Below are 18777 nucleotides of genomic sequence, written 5' to 3'. Positions count from 1 at the left end.
GTTGGAAGAGGGACAAAACAAATGATACCAAGAACAACTAGAAGATTAAGCTGAAGGAGCTTGAAGCTGTGGGCTGCTTAATATACTGATGACATCCAACCGTTTTCTCTGTCCTTTCCATCTACATCCATGGAAGATGTACAAATGATGAATCAGTACCAGAAGGAAGCAACAGGCTGGAAAAGCAATTTTGCATAGACCAGCATTTCTCAACCTTTTTTTTCACCTGGGATCACTCTCCAACATTATTACCAAAAGGGTTATGAATCAGCATTTGGTCAACTTTAGATTCAGTTTGGTTATTTGGGGTGCTGATTCAGAAAACTGCATTGGATAGACCACATCAGCTCTAGTTTTTGATAAAGAACCCATGCCATCCAGTAATCACTATCTGCTTGCCCACAGAAAACCATATTTAATAAGCCTTGGCACTATAAGAGAGTTTTGCAAGACCAGTCGCTCATTCCCACATTTTCATAGTTGTTTTATTTTTAATGTATTGAAAATTTTATTTAATAAAAATATTTTAAAAAGAAAAGAATACTGCATTGCATAGACCACATCAGCTCTAGTTTCTGATACAGAACATATGCCATCCAGTAGTCACTATCTGCTCACCCACAGAAAACCATATTTAATAACCTAGAGCTCATGTGGTAATAGTAATCTTTCATGGGTAGTCAGTGTCTCCTCTCCCGACATCCTCATTGCATTGGCACTGTAAGAGGGTTTTCCAAGACCAGACACTCTTGTTGCTGCCTGGTTTCGAGGCAACGGTGTAGTAATGATGAGGCTGCAGACCATATTTTTGTTCTTGCAGACCACTGGTGATCCATAGACCACAGGTTGGGAACCACTGGCTTAGACAAAGATGCTTTGAGATCGGTTGGAGGACACATCAAGTAAAGATTCAACATTTGTTAGATCACTGGTTCTCAACTTGTGGGTCCAAAAGTGTTTTGGCCCAAAATTTCCAGAAATCCCAGCCAGTTTACCAGCTGTTAGGATTTCTGGAAGCTGAAGGCCAAAACATCTGGGGACCTTCAGGTTGAGAACTACTGTGATAGATGGAAGTACTTTCCCCTTAAGATACAAGATCAAAGTTTGGGCATGTTACTGGATTAGTTACAAGAACTACTAATTTAATAATAATAATAATAATAATAATAATAATAATCATAATAATAATAATAATAATAATAGGAAGGAGGAGGAGGAGGAGGAGAAGTAGTTCGAGATGGGTTACAGTATTACTAAAACATAAACAAACACATAATCATTTAAAGAATTGGTGCCTGAGCGTATGTGTTCTTCTTCTTCTTTTTTTTTAAATAACTTTGATTAAAAGTTTTTAGAAGCATATATAAGAAATAGGGATAATAAACAAAAACATATAAGAAAAAATGAGAAAAAAAGAGACTAGAGGGCAATAAAGAAGAGCATCTGTATGCTACTCTTATTATTTTAAAATTTGTCTTGTGTCTTTCAGGGTATAAGCCTTTAGACAAGCACTTTTTTTGTCTCAATTGCACACAAACATCCCTGGAAATTTTTAAATAAATGGGTGAGGAACACAGGAAAAATATTTTCACTTTTTTAAAAGGTACCTAAATAATTTTAAGAAATCTGACTTTGTTTTGCTAGTCAATCATATTTTATTTGCCTTGATTTTGTTTTTGTTTATTAAAATATATTTTTATTGATTTTCTTATAATTCATCAATACATCAATACTTCAATTCATTACATCAACCATAAGTGTATATATATCTTATATACTTTTTTTTCACCTCTGTGCCCGCCGCCCCCTTCCGAGCCACTTCAATTTACATTCTTTCCAAAATACCATTTCTTCTTGTGGAGGTAATTTCCCATCTACTTCTTTTAAGCCATTCTCAATAAATTTTCCCCAAACTTCATCAAAGTCTGCCTTGATTTTGTGTACTGCTTTCTGTGGTAAATGAACTTATTCCTACACTTTCCATGCTGTTTCTGTCTCTGGCACCAACTTTTTTTGTTTAAGTAGTAATGTCAAAAAGGTGCCTATGCACTTAAGTGAGTAATAACTGTATTTGTCCAAAAGAACACATAAAAGCTCCAGTTGATCAGCCAGGAACACTTATTCCAGCAGAGGTGTCTAATTCTACATCAGTGGAGGCACACTTTTGAGGAAAGCTCCTGCAACTCACCAAATGTCAGCAGGAATCCGTAGAGCATGCTGAGAACCCAGGAGTACCAGCCCTTGTGTTCCATGTAGAGGAGGCTGTACACGGCGTAACATCCCAGCAGCGGGAAAAGGATCCAGGAGAGGTACCGGAAAGCCATCTGTAAGAGGAAACGAGAAACGGAAAAAGTAAAATTGATGCTCTCCTGCCATTGACAGGTATCTGTTGAGAATTTGAGAGAGGAAAAAACATTCCTGCCAGTCAAGACTCTTTCTTTCTCTTTGTAAGATCTGTAAGCCCTCCCTCCCCAAGCAGGCCCGAAACTTACATCATCGTAGACTTTGGTAGACGATTCTATATATGTTGATTTATCTTTGAACGTTAAGCGTGGGAAGATCCCGGCAATTTTGTTGTCCCGATCCAACTGTTTATTAGCATGAGAAAAGAGAGAAGGGAGAAGTAAGGAGTTGGTTTGCCTGCCACCTCAAGAGGAGAAGAAGGAAATCCTACTGTATTGATGTTTGGTGTTAACTAATTGGTATGCTACTGTTTTTAAATGTCTAATGATTTTGTATTGTGTATGCTGAAACTGGTTGTTAACCGCTCTGAGTCGCCTAAGGGCTGAGAAGAGCGGTATACAAATGAAGTAAATAAATAAATACTGCTACTCTCCCCCCACCCCCAAGCCAGCTAAGAGGAGGAAGGGAACTGAGGAAGAGACTTTAAAAACACCTGTCTCCTGGCTGTTGCTTATTATTTCTGTTGTAGTTTTATACTGTATTTAATGTTTTTATATGCATTAAATAAATAAATAAATAAATTGCTTTGGTGAAATAACCTAACAGGCTCAAAGCATGTGATATGAACTCTTACCCTGACATCCATAACTTTTGTGATCTTCCAAAGATCTATGAGGAGCCCAATGAAGACGCTGACTTGCACCACAAAGTTTGTTTCATTGTCCAGGATGTAGAGGAGGACGACAAGGGACTGAAACACCCCGAAGAATACTGACCGGACTGAGAGGCCCTCTAGAGATTGCCTACTGTTCCAGAACTGAATGTCTATAAAGGAGAAAGAGAAATCAAGGTCCCAATGAAAAAAGTTCAATCCTAGTATTGATCAAGACATAATGACGACTTGTATTAAGCCAACTGCTGAATGGCTCAGTATTTACCAGTGACAGATTAGCATTTAAAGCTACAAGGCAGAGAGGAGCTTGTGTTTTACCCAAGAGGAAGGAAGCAGGCAAGCAAGACTTCTCTGAAAATAATGCACTAGCTGTGTTTTGCTACTGGTCCAGGGCTATTAAGGTCCTGAACAACTTGAAACTCGGTTATTTAAGAGACCACGTTCTCCCTTAGCAACTCAATAGATCCTCACTGTTCTCTACAAAGATGCTATAGGTGGTACTGTATGCTCTCGAAATGTAACTATATTTTGTAACTCTTCTCATTTTCATGGTCAATGTAAATGTCGTTTTGTTTGTTGTTTATTTGTTCACGTGCTTCCGACTCTTCGTGACTTCCTGGCCCTGCCCAAGCCAGAGCTCCCTGTCGGCTGTGGCCGCTCCCAGCTCCTTCAAGGTCAAACCAGTCACTTCAAGGATACAATCCATCTTATTTATTTACAGTATTTATATTCCGCCCTTCTCATTCTGCAGGGGACTCAGGGTGGATCACAATGCACATATACATCGCAAACATTCAATGTCATAGACACATAACATATATAGACAGAAACACAGAGGCTATTTCCAGCTTCATGAGAGTATGCTTTTTGAATTTCAGCCACCGGGGAAGCTGTCGCTTCACCATCCATTTGTGACACTGATGGGAGTACTTCTTCATTCTTTTGCACGCTGCTGGAGAGTTTTATGGCATCGTAAATTAAATTACCATAAGCTGTACCTAAATTTCCTACTTGACAGATGCAACTGTCTCTTGGGCTGCAAAGGTCGACAGCAAGCTAGACAAATGGCTGAAAGCTCACTCCGACCCAGGCTGGCTTTGAACTCATGACCTCTTGGCCAGTAGTGATTTTAATGCAGCTGACTCCCAACCAGCTGCACCACAAGCTGGTCCTTGCCCTTGGTCGGCCCCTCTTCCTTTTTCCTTCCATTTTCCCCAGCATCATTATCTTCTCCAGGCTTTACTGTCTTCTCATTATGTGGCCAGAGTATTTCATCTTTGCCTCTCATATTCTTCCCTCCAGTGAGCAGTCGGGCATTATTTCCTGAAGTATGGACAGGCTGGATCTTTTCAGAATATTCCTACAACACCACAGTTCAACAGTGTCTATCTTCCTTCACTCAGCCTTCCTTATAGTCCAGCTCTTGCATCCATAGGTTAATACGGGGAATACCATTGCTTTAACTATGCGGATCTTCGTTGCCAGTGTTATTTCTCTACACTTCACTATTTTATCAAGATTGGTCATTGCTGTCCTCCCAAGAAGGAAACGTCTTCTGATTTCCTGGCTGCAGTCTGTGCCTGCTGTCATCTTCACACCTAGAAATACAAAGTCTGTCACTGCTCCATGCTTTCTCCCTCTATTTGCCAGTTATCAATCAGTCTGGTTGTCACTATCTTGATTTTTTTTTATGTTTAACTGCAACCCAGCTTTTGTACTTTCTTCTTTCACCTTGGTGACAAGGCTCCTCAGCTCCGCCTTGCTTTCAGCCATCAAAGTGGTATCATCTGCATATCTAAGGTTGTTAATGTTTCTTCCAGCAATTTTAACCCCAGCCTAGGATTCTTCAAGCCACGCATATCGCATGATGTGTTTGTTTTCTGTGTTTATCTTATTGGTTATACTTTGAAAATTTCAGATCTAAGCAGTATACGTATTTTCACAAAGGGTCAGAGAAATGAGTAATTAAGGATGGGGGAGGGAAGAGAAAGGATGGGATGGAAGAAAAAAAGAAAGAATATCCTATAGTTTAGAACTTACCATTTTTGAAAGCAAGGAATTCAAAAATACTGTGTACAATGGAAACAACAATGGTCAAAGCCAGCAGGTAGGGATTGGTTTCTAACAAAGCAACCTAAAGGTGAAAAAGAAAGAAATACCAGTGTAAGTGTTGTGCACTTCCAGAAATCCACAAACTGTGAAGGCCTCTCGTCCTAGTTTTGGCTTCTTTTTAGCAATTCCAAAATCTCTATAAGGTTTTTAAAACCATCACAGGCATGAAAAGCAACAACAGAAAGCTCAAGCATGCATATGACTTTTGGACAGAAAGACAATGTACCGTATATACTCGAAAATAAGCCGAGTTTTTCAGACCTTTTTATGGGCTGAAAAATCCTCCCTCGACTTATAATGGCGTCAAGCCAGGCAGCAGAGCCTGGAGGCCATTGCTTGCAACATACAATATACTTCTCTTTCATTTTCCCCTCCCTAAACAGTGTGTTTTCTTTTCTGCTTCTGCTCTAATTCTCCTCCCAGGCTGGAATGTTTTTAAAAGGGAGAGGACGGGGAGAAAAGCCCTTGCAAGTCAGGAATATCCACTGATCTTATGAAAGCAGTGTCCCCTGAAATATTTGTTAATATCTCCTACAGATATATAGCCATTTCCCCCTTTTCAATCCCTATGTACCTATATATCTGTATCTATCTATCTATCTATACACATTAATGTTATACATGAATTTTCTACTACGTTTGCAGGTCTTTGCAAATCCTATATACATATAGATATCTAGAGATTTCCATGTACCTGTATATCTGTATCTATATGTATCCATTATTTTTATATATGAATTTCCCCCTCACATGTTTGCAAGTCTCTGCAAATCTTATATATAGATAACGATAAATATATCTGTGTATCTGTGTATGTATGTATATAAAATAATTTTATATGTGAATTTTCCCCTCACATGTTTGATATTGTACTATGCTGATAATATAATATATTGTATGTATATATATATCTTGTAAGCCGCTCTGAGTCCCCTTCGGGGTGAGAAGGGCGACATATAAATGTCATAAATAAATAAATAAGTATCTTACACTCCGTGGAACAAGAATGTCTCTTTGATCCATCTGTTGACCTATGGCAATCCCATACATTGATAGGGTTTTCTGACGGATACTCAAGATGGCTTGCCATTGCCTTACTCTAAAAAAGGCAAATGCACCTGGTCTTCCCTGCCTATCTTTGAGGCTTGACCCAGTTGGGCTTCAGCTGCATCTTTGTTGTAATAATAAGGTGAGCTATTTTGAATTCCAACTTTGGGAGAAAACAGAGATAACAAAATAGGTCAAGAAGAAGCCAGGAAGTTTTACGGACACCACCACCTTCCCACTCACCTTTACTGAATCTTGCTCCTCATCTGACTGTTCATATAAATCCTCTCCCAGGAAGTTCCAGGGGGATTTGGTACTCTGGGCAGCATAGAGCTGCCATCGCCAGAGCGAGAGCGGACAGAAGGAGAGGCGGAAGGGCAACTGCTCTACTGTCTCATTGATAGGGAAGTAGTCTTTCTGCAAGTTCCAGTAATCATTGAAGTATAAGATGGGATAGTAGTCACCGCTCACTGCATCAAACTTCACATCTAAAACAGAACAGAGCAAGCGATATATTACAGGTGGTAGAAAACATCAAGCATCACTTGAGGGCCTATTGGTAGAAAACACCTGAATCAATAGGTAAGGAATAAACTACAACCTTGCATTCTGTATTTAGTGGCCCAAAGCTACAAAGAGACAATATGGAAACTCAATAAAACTGCTAAGGAAGTCTCAAGGGGAATGATTCTCCCATAGAAGCAAAGTGTTATCAAAGAAGCATGACAAGGTAGCAACTGGTGGTTCTTACATTGGTCCAGAGGTGGAGGAACGCTGCCCTTGACCCACGGCGTGTGGTCATCCACTATGTTGATGGTGAGGTTTGGGTGCCAGTGTGAGATCACTTCTACAGGGCCATAATCTTCAGCTCTCTGCAAGAAAAACACAAGGCCTGAGGCTGCTTCGTTTGGCTGGTCAGGAGGAGAAGGCTGCTGAATTCAAGACTATTTTGAGAGCCACAAAAGAGAGTGGAATCTCATTGTGTCTGCAATGGTTCCCAACCTGAGGTCTCCAGGTGTTTTGGCCTACAACTCCCAGAAATTCCAGCCAGTTTACCAGTTGTTAGGATTTCTGGGAGTTGAAGGCCAAAACATCTGGGGACCCACAGGTTGACAACCACTGTGTTACAGAAAACAGACTCATGTATGGAGCAATCTGGAGCACTACTCAAGATCTGAACACATGCTTTTAATCCTTCAAGATCTAAGGTAATTATTCATGATGTATATACTCAGCTTGATCAGTTTATCAGTTTTATCATGTCTTATCATATTACTATTTACTGTATTGTTATAAGTGTCTTATTTTAACTTACTACGTGGAGTGTGATCAGGTCTTGTCAGGCCTTGTTGTTCTGTTTCTTATTGTGATATGGCCTAAGGGCTAATCAATAAAATTACTACCTAAGGTAATTATTCCTAAAGATCTAAGTCTTTAAAAATGATTTAAATCTGGAGCCACCCAAAACTCTCATACGCAACACTCCCAATTTTAGCATGGGAAAGGTTCAAGAATTAGCTATCTTTGGATGGAGATGATCCTTTAGAGCAGGGGTCCTCAAATACAGTATTTTAAGTAGAGGGCTGGTTCACGGTCCCTCAGACTGTTGGATGGCCAGACTATATAGTTTGAAAAAACCATGAAAGAATGCCTATGCGCACTGCACACATCCTATCTGTAGTGCAAAAAAACCCCCAAAAAACCATAAAAGGGCAATACAATATTTAAAATCATACAATCTTAGAGTTGGAAGAGACCTCATGGGCCATCCAGTCCAAGCACCTGCCAAGAAGCAGGAAAATCACATTCAAAGCACCCCCGACAGATGGCCATCCATCCTCTGTTTGGAAGCCTCCAAAGAAGGAACCTCCACCACACTTCAGGACAGAAGGTGAATTGAGCGCCTTTCTTCAAGTAGCAGAATCACCCACTTGGACAGAGTTGCCTGACAGAATTGAAAAGCAAATCCATTCTTCACACAGAACCAGGGCAGGCAGCCTCCCCTTAAAGCAGGTACCTTGAGTTACTCCACTGATTTCTTGCTTGTATCAAAGCAAGCATCTTGGCACAGGAATTACTGCTCTACTCATGGCTCAGAAATGTTCACTGATGGATAATTTTAGTACAGATTTTAAATATTACTATCACGTTTTCAAAAGTTTATCATCAGTTTTCATCTCACGTGGATAGTGTGGTTTACAACTCTGATTTTTTAAAGAGCCGAACAGCAGTTGCAAGACGTATTTACACCAGAACCAGCAGTATCACTACTGAGTATTCATATGAAAGCTGACTGGCACAACCTGGGGATCACAACCAGACACAGTGAAGACATCTGCCCTTGCGCTATGCTACTCTGCTGCTGAATATGCATGCCCAGTGTGGAACACATCTCACCACACTAAAACAGTAGATGTGGCTCTTAATGAGACATGCCGCATTATCACAGGGTGTCTGCACCCCACACCACTGGAGAAATTACACTGCTTAGCCGGTATTGCACCACCTGACGTCCGCCGGGAAGTAGCAGCCAATAGTGAAAGGACCAAGGCAGAGACATCTCCAGCTCATCCCGTTTGGGTATCAGCCAGTACATCAACGACTTAAATCAAGACATAGTTTTCTTAGATCTACAGAGAGACTCGCTGGAACACCTAAGCAAGCAAGAGTCCAAAAGTGGCAGGCTCAACCCCAGAACCTCAATCAATGGCTGATTCCAAATGAGAGACTCCCCCCTGGGCACACAGAAAACTGGGCGACTTGGAAGGTGCTGAACAGACTGCGCTCTGCCACAACGAGATGCAGAGCCAACCTTAAGAAATGGGGCTACAAAGTGGAATCCATGACATGTGAGTGTGGAGAAGAGCAAACCACGGACCACCTGCTGCAATGCAACCTGAGCCACATGCACAATGGAGGATCTCCTTGCGGCAACACCAGAAGCACTCCAAGTGGCCAGATACTGGTCAAAGGACATTTAATCAACTACCAAGTTTACAAACTTTGTGTTTTGTTTGTTAAAAAATGCAATACAGTTGTTTAGTTTGCTCCTGACACGATAAATATAAATTCATACTTGCAGTGTGTCCTTATGGGAAGGGAGGCAGAATCTAACCTTCTCCTGACAGAGGGAATGGTTCAATTCCCGCTCAGCAATGTGGCTTGGAACACATTTGGAGATGCTAAGAAAGATGTTCTCTAATTATAGCTAAACCAGAGGCTGCAGGCTCCCAGAAGCAGCCAGCATGCACGACAACAGCCTTTGGCCAGCCTTACGCAACTATGCGCTCAGCATGGCTTTAAGAAGGAGCACAGCTGCAGGTTGGAAGGGTCCTGGTGTTTGCTACATTGCAAATTGCACAGGTGTGACTAGCAAAGCTGGATCTAAATGGTGGCAGCGGGGGATGAATTCACAGAGCTGCCAAGATTTACAGCGACCACTCTATGGAAGAGCTGTGACTTGAATACAAAGGTCTCTCTCTCTCACACGCATGCTCACTGAACCATCTCTAACAGCACGGCAGGGAGCCAGAAACAGCCCAGATTTTATCTTCTCCTTCTCAGAGCAAAGTGCCGCATGGAACGAATTACTCTCGAAGGCAACAACACCATAACAACAACAATATTTACTTGTCCTTTCAGCAATGAAGGGAGCATTGCTGCTGACTGTGACTCTCTCCCTTTGAAAAGTTTAATTTATCAACACCACCACCACCACACTTCTTTTAAAATTAAAACAGAATCAATAGGAGATGGGGATCATGTGATTTTCTAGATCTCTCAGCACTCTGCAACCTGCCATGGCCACCAATGCTGAGGAATGATGGGAACTGTACCCCAACACTATTTGGAGAATAGGGGACCTTGATGGTGCAATGGGTTAAACCCTTGTGCTGGCAGGACTATGACCAGCAGGTTCGAATCTGGGGAGAGCAGGTTGAGCTCCCTGTCAGCTCCAGCTCCCCATGCAGGGATATGAGAGAAGCCTTCCATAAGGATGGGAAAACATCAAAAGATCCGGGCAATGTCCCCTGGGCAATGTCCCTGCAGATGGCCAATTCTCTCACCCCTGGCATGGAGAACTATGGTGGAACTCACTCCCCGGGGAAATTAGGTCATCAACATCCCTCCTCTCCTTCAGAAGGAAGCTGAAAACATGGATATGGGACCAGGCCTTTGGGTAATCTGGCAGACTGACAAGGTAATATCGACCAGAATTTGGAAAGGACTATGGTAATGCTGAATGGACTTACGGATTTTAGAACTTGGTGAACATTGGCCACTAGATTGGCTTTTTAGTTGTTATTGTATTAATTGAATGTTTTAACTATTGTGGTTATTGTTGTTATGTATTTTATCTGTTGAATTGTTAGCATCGAATTGTGCTGGTTGTAAGCCGCCTTGAGTCCCCCCTTGGGGGTTGAGAAGGGCAGGTTCAAAGTGCCCAAAATAATAATAAATAAATCCCCTTTTCACTTTTGTATTAATAGGTTTTTTTTAATTTATTGAGAATATTGTGGTAGACATATTGAGTATGGTTAAAAAATAGATAATCATTTTCAAAGAACCTGAACCAATACAGAAAATCACATTTTAAAAACACTTAACGTTCTAACCCAGGGTTCCTCAAACTTTTTAAACAGAGGGCCAGGCCACAGTTCCTCAAACTGTTGGAGGGCCGGATTAAAATGTGAAAAAAACATGAATGAATTCCTATGCACACTGCACATATTTGTAGTGCAAAAACAGCTTAAAAATACAATAACAATTTTAACAAATATAAATGTATTAATATTTCAATGGGAAGTGTGGGCCTGCATTTGGCTGATGAGATAGGGGGGTTGTTGTTGTGTGCTTTCAAGTCGTTACAGACTTAGGTTGATCCTAAGTGAGCGCCGGGTAAATGACCTTGGAGGGCCGCATTCGGCCCCCGGGCCTTAGTTTGAGGTGCCCTATTCTAACCTCTGCTTCCTTCTGAGAACATAAGGATCAGATTGAGTTCATTCAACCCAATATCACACTTTCAAAAATGACCAGCATACATTTCTAGGCGGTGCATGAACATGGCTAACTGCAATACTTTAAGCCCCACTTTCACCCCAAAAAACCACCTGCCTGGTAACTGCCATCACTCTAGCTTTTTATTGCTGTAAGCAAATAGACTGTGGGTTGCTGTGAGTTTTCTGGGCTGTCTGGCCATGTTCCAGAAGCATTCCCTCCTGATGTGTCATAGACAAGTATGGTTTATATACCTGTGTAACATCCAGGGTGGATGAAAGAACTGTTGTCTGTTTGAGGCAAGTGTTAATGCAGAGGACTTGATGAACAAACCTGGGCACAGCATATTGTTTGCGAACACAGAAAATGCTGTACCAGTCTAACAACTACCATGTTGGACTACACAGAGAAGTCACTGAAATCCACAAGCATGTGGACAATTTCAACAGAAAGAAGGAAACCATGTAAATGAACAAAATCTGGCTACTGGTATTAAAAAGCTCTGAAATTAGAAAAGCATATAAAGAGGAATACTCAGAAAACAGAGGAATTCCAGACAGGAGGCAATCAGGGCCAGCTAACACATCCCAACAAAAGATTCCCCCAGGCAGGAAGCAGCCAAGCCTTGAAGCTGCAAGGCTATTCAATGCTAACCAAGATTATTAATTGCAACATTCACACTTGCCTCAAACAGACAAAAGTTCTTTCTTCCACCCTGGACATTATTTGACAGATATATAAACTCCACTTGCTTAGTTTCTAACAAACTTCACAACCTCCGAGGATGCCTGCCATAGATGTGGGTGAAAAGTCAGGAGAGAATGCTTCTGGAACATGGCCATACAGCCCAAAAAATTCACAGCAAAACAGTGATTCCATGAAAATCTTCGACAACAAATAGACTGTGTTTCCTTACAGCCCACCATGTTTTAGATTTGCAAACCTACAAATAAAACAGTTTCAGGAACTCCCCAATACCCTCCTGGCCAAAGAAAGAAAACAGAATGAGTGGAAGGCTTCATCCTATTACAGAGCACGAAACCCAAAAGGAAAGGACTGAAACCGTTTTGCAACATGAAGTACAGTGATTGTTGGCCACTGCTGATTCATCAGAGGCTCCGCTGCACGAGAGAGAGCCCTGGGCAGAGGGAACTGAATTAGGGAGTGCATAATGGGAAACTGTGAAACTAAGAAGCCCCAACGGCTGCTACTATTGTGAAGGGCACAACCGTGACCTTGGCGGCCAAAAGAAGAACAGGAAATACACAAAAGTATATGCCACAAAAAGGAATAGTTACTTTTATCATTTCAGGATCTGCTTCCGTCTCCCCTGTTAGCAGATTCTTCGTTTTCTGGAACCTCCTGCGTTTGTATTTATTTATCACTGCAATGAAGAAATGGAGAAGGGAAGGGGTGAGGGGAGAAATGGAAGGTAAGCATACATAAAACACTACGGTACTATGCAAAGAAAAACAGAAAGGCAAAGCCTAAACAACAGAATTTTCAGACTGCAAGCACATTTTTTTTTGCAATTTAGTTCTTAAGAAAATCTTTGTGACTGATGCAGCAAGCTAATCCCTTGTATGTAAAGACCTTATATTGCTCAATGGGAGAAATATTGGATCTTGGCATCCTGGCTTTCCTACAAAATAGTCATGTGTAGAGAGAGAGAGAGAGAGAGAGAGAGAGAGAGAGAGAGAGAGAGAGAGAAAGCTGTGCAGTGCTGTGATACAACACACTGTTGGGAAATTGAAAATCCTGATGGAGGGAGGCTTACTTCGTGATGTGTGGACTGTGGCGAGTCGCCTGTAGAGGTTCTTCTGTTTTGGATCGGGATGGAACCCGCTCTTTGTAAAGTACACGTGGATGTATATGGAACCATTATGTTGAACACTCTGAAATCACATAGACAAGAACACATGTATATGTCACAAGATGATCACTGGCATCATCCAAACTGTTAGCAGGATATCGTAATAAGCAGTAACATTTAAAGCTATCAAAGTTGGTAGTCATCACTGTATCTTACAGCAATAAATTCCACAGTTGTTTTTTTTTTGTCGTGTCAGGAGCGACTTGAGAAACTGCAAATCACTTCTGGTGTGAGAGAATTGGCCGTCTGCAAGGACTTTGCCCAGGGGACGCCCGGATGATTTGACGTTTTTATCATCCTTGTGGGAGGCTTCTCTCATGTCCCCGCATGAGGAGCTGGAGCTGATAGAGGGAGCTCATCCGCCTCTCCCTGGATTCGAACCTGCAACTGGTTGGTCTTCAGTCCTGCCAGCACAGGGGTTTAACTCACTGCGCCACCGGGGACTCCACAATTTAACTGTATTTATTTATTTACTATTTTTATACTCCGCCCTCTCTCACTCCAAAGGGGACTCAGAGTGGCTTACAAGTTACATGTATATACAATATATTATATTACTAGCTTGGGTATCCGGCGGTTATTTGAAAGACATTGTTTGTTTTGGGGTGTTACTAATTTAGTTAATTAGTAACACTGTTTATTAGGAAAAAGCCTGTCTTTGATTTCATTTTTTATAAATGCTCCCATTGGAAATACATAATGATGTGGGTGAACTACAATTCACAGAATGGTGGGTCAATCCTCTCCAAACCAGGTCTGTGTGCACAGTTGGCCATGTTGGGTCTGTGTGCCAAGTTTGGTCCAGATCTGTCATCGGATGGGTTCAGTGCCCTCTAGAACTACAACTCCCATATGCCAAGGGGAGTCAACTTCAAATCCCGCCAGTATTTACAGGTGGCCATGTTGGGTCTGTGTGCCAAGTGTGGTCCAGATCTGTCATCATCAGGGTTGAGTGCTCTCGGGATACAGGTGAACTAAACCTCTAAAAATAAAGGTCATTCCCTCCAAACACCTGCAGTATATTCAGTTGGTCATGGGGCTTCTCTGTATCAAGTTTGGTCCCAGTCCATTGTTGGACCCTTCCAGTCTGTTCAGTTGCTGATCAATTCTTGTGTTTGCTGTGTGCCACAGGAAAGGCTAGGAAAGGGTTAAGGAAGAGGCACTGGGCAAGGTCATGCAAATTCATCACAAGGAACCCTGGATGCCTCCCTGTGGTGGAGGAATCACGTCAAATCTAGGATGAATTTCTCCCTGAATGAAAGCGTTCATTGGATGATGGGCAATAATGTTTGGGGAGGGCACTATCAGCATCTGGTCTACATGTTCATGGTGCTCGCTATAACCTGCAATGTCAGTTGTGGGAGTGCCTTTGGAGGGTTCTCAGCACTTGGAACTATAGCCTGTTTGTGGAGGCGGGAGGCTGTCTGTGTAAGTGGATACCTCTGCCACAGACACACATACACATTTTTCACTTTTATTATGTGTATAGATAATAAAAGTGAGCCCCCAGTGGTGCAGTGGGTTAAAGTGCTGAGCTGCTGAGTTTGTTGACCGAAAGGTCGCAGGTTCAATTCCGGGGAGCGATGTGAGCTTCCACTGTCAGCCCTAGTTTCTGCCAACCTAGCAGTTCGAAAACATTCAAATGTGAGTAGATCAATAGGTACCGCTCCGGCGGGAAGGTAATGGCGCTCCATGCAGTCATGCTGGCCACACGACCTTGGAGGTGTCTATGGACAACGCCAGCTCTTCAGCTTAGAAATGGAGATGAGCACCACACCCCAGAGTCAGACATGACTGGACTTAATGTCAGGGGACAACCTTTACCTTTACCTATAGATATAGATTAGCATAGCACAATGGACTAGACTTAATGTCAGGGAAGACCTTTACCTTTAATTTATTAATTAATTTATTTATTTGTGACATTTATATGCTGGCCTACTCACCCTGAAGGGGACTCAAAGCGACTTGCAAGATATATATGCATGCAATATATTATATTATTAGCATAGTACAATATCAGTATTATATATTACTATATTGTACTATACCATTATATTACAATATTATTAGTAATATTACATGCAGTATAAAATATATAATTATAATAACATATGATTATTATTAGTATTGTTGTAGTATTATATTGTATTACACTATAATATTATAAATATTATATGTATATACAATCTATTACATTACATTATTAGCATAGCACAGGAGACAAGGTGGAAGTCTAGCCCCCTCTCTCTTCACTTTGGCCCAGAGTAGCAACTGGTGCTGGGGGGAGGGGTCCCCAACTGATGACATATGCTGGAGACAAGGTGAAAATGTCCCCTGCGCCCCCCCCCCCCCACACTCTGGCCTAGAGCAGCAGTTGGTGCTGGGAGGAGGGGTTCCCAACTGATGACATATGCAGGAGACAAGATGGAACTGTCCCCTGGTCCCCTCTCTCTACAATCTGGCCCATATTATTAATATTAGTATTATTATATATTAATATATTGCAATATACCACTATAATGCAATACTATTAGTAATATTACATGTAATATATGATACATAATTATTATATTATAATATTATGTTATTATTAGTATTATATTATAATATTATCACTATTATATGTATATACAATATATTATATTATTAGCATAGCACAATATTACATTACATTACATTACATTACATTATTAGCATAGCACAATATTAGCATTATATATTACTATATTGTTGCTGGGGGGAGGAGTTGTGTGAAGCATTCCTTCCTTTTATCTATCCAGAATTTCCCATCATTCAGCTCCAGGAAAATGAGCAATTATAAAGAGGAAGCAGCTAGTGATGTGAACGGCCCAAATACCTCAGGGATATCTAACTCTGCATAGTGTTCGTAGCACCCATCGGAATTCTCGCCACTGCTCCAATCTCCGTAGACAAGATCCCGTTGCTCCCAAAACAATGCTGAAGTAGCATTGAAATCTGTAAAGTGCTCATGCTCTGATATATAGACATGAAGATCCTGCAGTGAAAAGAACGGTTTTTGTCAGGGGAGGCAACCGTACACGGTAGCTAGGAGGAAAACAACATATACCCTGCTCAGCCTTTTCTACTCTTGGACCATCAGGACTGTGTATTTACTGCAAAATAGAATGTGGTAGCTAGCATAAATGTCAGGTTCCAACCCCCCCAACCCCCCCCCCCCAAACTAATCACAATTTCATTTCAGGCATGGAAGAGAACTCTTTTCATGAATCCTAATATATGCTTGAATGTATGTGCCAGCTGTAATTTCACAAGCCAAGGAAATTGCTGAGTAAAACCTCCCATGGATGAAAATATATAAACTAGGCCCTATAATATACAGTGGTGCTGTAAAATGTCGTATTCCATATAAAATTGTGAAATCAAGGGTTTTTTTTTTTTTGGAATATTTTCTAGCTGTGGATGGTTAAATCCCTGGATTCGGAGTGCTGTGTTGCACTCCAAGTCTGGGAACCATCTCTGTACCTAACACACAGTCCAGTCCATAGCAAAGCAGTTTCATTATATATGAAAAGCAATTCAGCAAAAAGTATAACAAACTAAATATCAAGAATAGTCCACAGAAATCATAGTACAAGATTAGCATCAAAAACCAGGAATACAAAAGTAGAATAAATCCAAAATTCAGGAACTGTCCTCAAAACTTGGAATCATGAGACATGAACAAAAGGATATATAGAATGTGAAACTAGAAATCCCTTGACTTGACAGTAATTCTATACTCAAACACCAACCTTGCGGACCCATCTGCTGGGCTAACTAATATAGAAAGACATGCCTTCTCCCCTGGGAAACTGATAAGGATTTCTTGACTAATAGGCATTTTGACCTTGGTAAATTCTCCTGAGAAGCTCTATGTTGACGGAAAGTAAATCTTCTATCTAACTGCTCATTAGTTTGTCCACCTGGACTTTCATTTTCATTCTCTGAGCTCAGATCTGTTCCTGATCTTGCTTCTCTAGTACACTGCTTTTCAGGAATGTGGCCTTCAGACACAGACCACTCATTTTCAGGGCTTAACATCTCTTTCTGGCTCTCTTGCTAACTTGCAGACCCAGAATCCCCAGTGTTCTCAAAATGACTAACAGGCCCAGAATCCCCAGAGAGATGAGTTGCAGACATAGTCAAAGGCTGAACTACAATAGGCTGTGTGTATCTGCTAAAGTAGTAAAACACGCCAAAATACATTATACAATAAAAATGCCCAAAGTGTGGCCCAAGTGACGCCCACTGCTGCAGCCCTTGAAGCGTTTTATCCATCCCTTTAAGCACCATTTTAAAAAATCATGCCATTTTTAGACTTTTTTTGTCTACACAGAGCTCCCAAGACATCCAAAACAACCCCAAATATATCTATTTTTGTCAGTGTCCTTCTCAAAATGGCAACTAGAAGTGACACTGCATCACTATTGGTTGCAATTTTCCGAAGGACTCTGATAAAGGTATCTGGCAGCACTTTAAAGTTGGAGTGGAGTTGCTTACCCCTTGAATAATATGCAAGGCCATATATAAATTCAGGAATATCTGCTTAGCTTCTGTGATTTCAAAAGCTTGCAAATCTTAATCTTTGCTGGTGATGAATTCAGATTACTCATATTCAGAAAACATATTGGTTCACATAAATCACTCAGGTGAGAGAAATGGTTTGTGCTTTGTCTTTTTTGCAAATCCTGGGCCCTACTGGCTGTTGTCCCTGTCACACTTACCATTAAAGTGTCCTTAGGAAAGAGATTGCGGCTTGGTGCCCTGGGGGCTCCACCAGCGGTGGTTTGATCCTGTGGGGCCGGCCCACGACGGAACCAACTGCTGATGGCCCAGATGATAAAGATCCTGTTGAGATAAAAAAAAGTGGATCATTAATGCAAATTAGAGCTATAAAACAACTGTTCCTTCAAGGGAGATTCCAAATAAACTCTGATCAAACAGGGAAGTCTGCGGAAAATAAACTTTCCACACAAACTAACACCTTTATCTCTGGTGTGAAGAGTGAAGGAGGAGCTAGATGGGATAGAAGGGAGGTCTCCCTTTATAATGCTCTGGGACTTTCTCCCCGAGTCATTGGTGATCACAGTAATAGAATGGGGGTGTTGGCTGACAGCAGCTCCCGAAGCACTTGCTTTTATTTTATTTTATTTACTCAATTTTTACCCTGCCTTTCTCATCCAAGGGAACTCAAGCTGGCTTATAGATCAGAAAAGAAGTCAATGCCAGTAAAAAACCAACAATAAGCAGTAAAATGTATCCCACAATTAAAATGATTAACAGTTAATCAATAAAACACATAAAACGGTATTCAAATTATAAACATGTAAGGTGCATAGTTCCATTCATCCGATAACCTTGCTCAAATCCTTAATTCAGACCGTGTTGAAACCCGTAATAACTTATTCTTCGAATGCTTGTGTGCAAAGCCAAGTCTTTAATATTTCTCTGAAAGCCAGAAGGGATAGGGCCTGCTTGATGTTGCTGGGGAGGGGGTTTCACAGCTGAGGAGCCACCACTGAGAAGGCCCTGTCTCTCTTCCCCACTAATCGCGCTTGCAAAGAAAGTGGGACTGAGAGCAGGGCCTCTCCAGATGATCTTAAAGTTCTAGTAGGTTCATAGGAGGACATGCATTCGGACAGATAAG

General features: G+C 41.3%; 1 protein-coding gene across 1 annotated transcript in view; it reads right to left on the bottom strand.

Moving 5' to 3' along the window:
* Positions 1–18777, bottom strand: part of LOC137095249 (putative lipid scramblase CLPTM1) — a 44959-nt gene that overhangs the window by 3672 nt on the left and 22510 nt on the right. Inside the window, exons 3-12 of the mRNA XM_067461707.1 lie at positions 17855–17978; positions 15967–16125; positions 13011–13128; positions 12532–12617; positions 6987–7107; positions 6479–6723; positions 5117–5210; positions 3038–3228; positions 2493–2588; positions 2189–2324 (exon numbers count right to left, since the gene is read on the bottom strand). Of these exons, the coding sequence (XP_067317808.1) occupies positions 2189–2324; positions 2493–2588; positions 3038–3228; positions 5117–5210; positions 6479–6723; positions 6987–7107; positions 12532–12617; positions 13011–13128; positions 15967–16125; positions 17855–17978 (1370 nt within the window). The remainder of the gene's footprint in view (positions 1–2188; positions 2325–2492; positions 2589–3037; positions 3229–5116; positions 5211–6478; positions 6724–6986; positions 7108–12531; positions 12618–13010; positions 13129–15966; positions 16126–17854; positions 17979–18777) is intronic.

The sequence above is a fragment of the Anolis sagrei genome, chromosome Y (genome assembly GCF_037176765.1).
Source record: "Anolis sagrei isolate rAnoSag1 chromosome Y, rAnoSag1.mat, whole genome shotgun sequence".
Classification (NCBI taxonomy): Eukaryota; Metazoa; Chordata; class Lepidosauria; order Squamata; family Dactyloidae; genus Anolis; species Anolis sagrei.
This window is presented reverse-complemented; position numbering and strand designations above follow the sequence as displayed.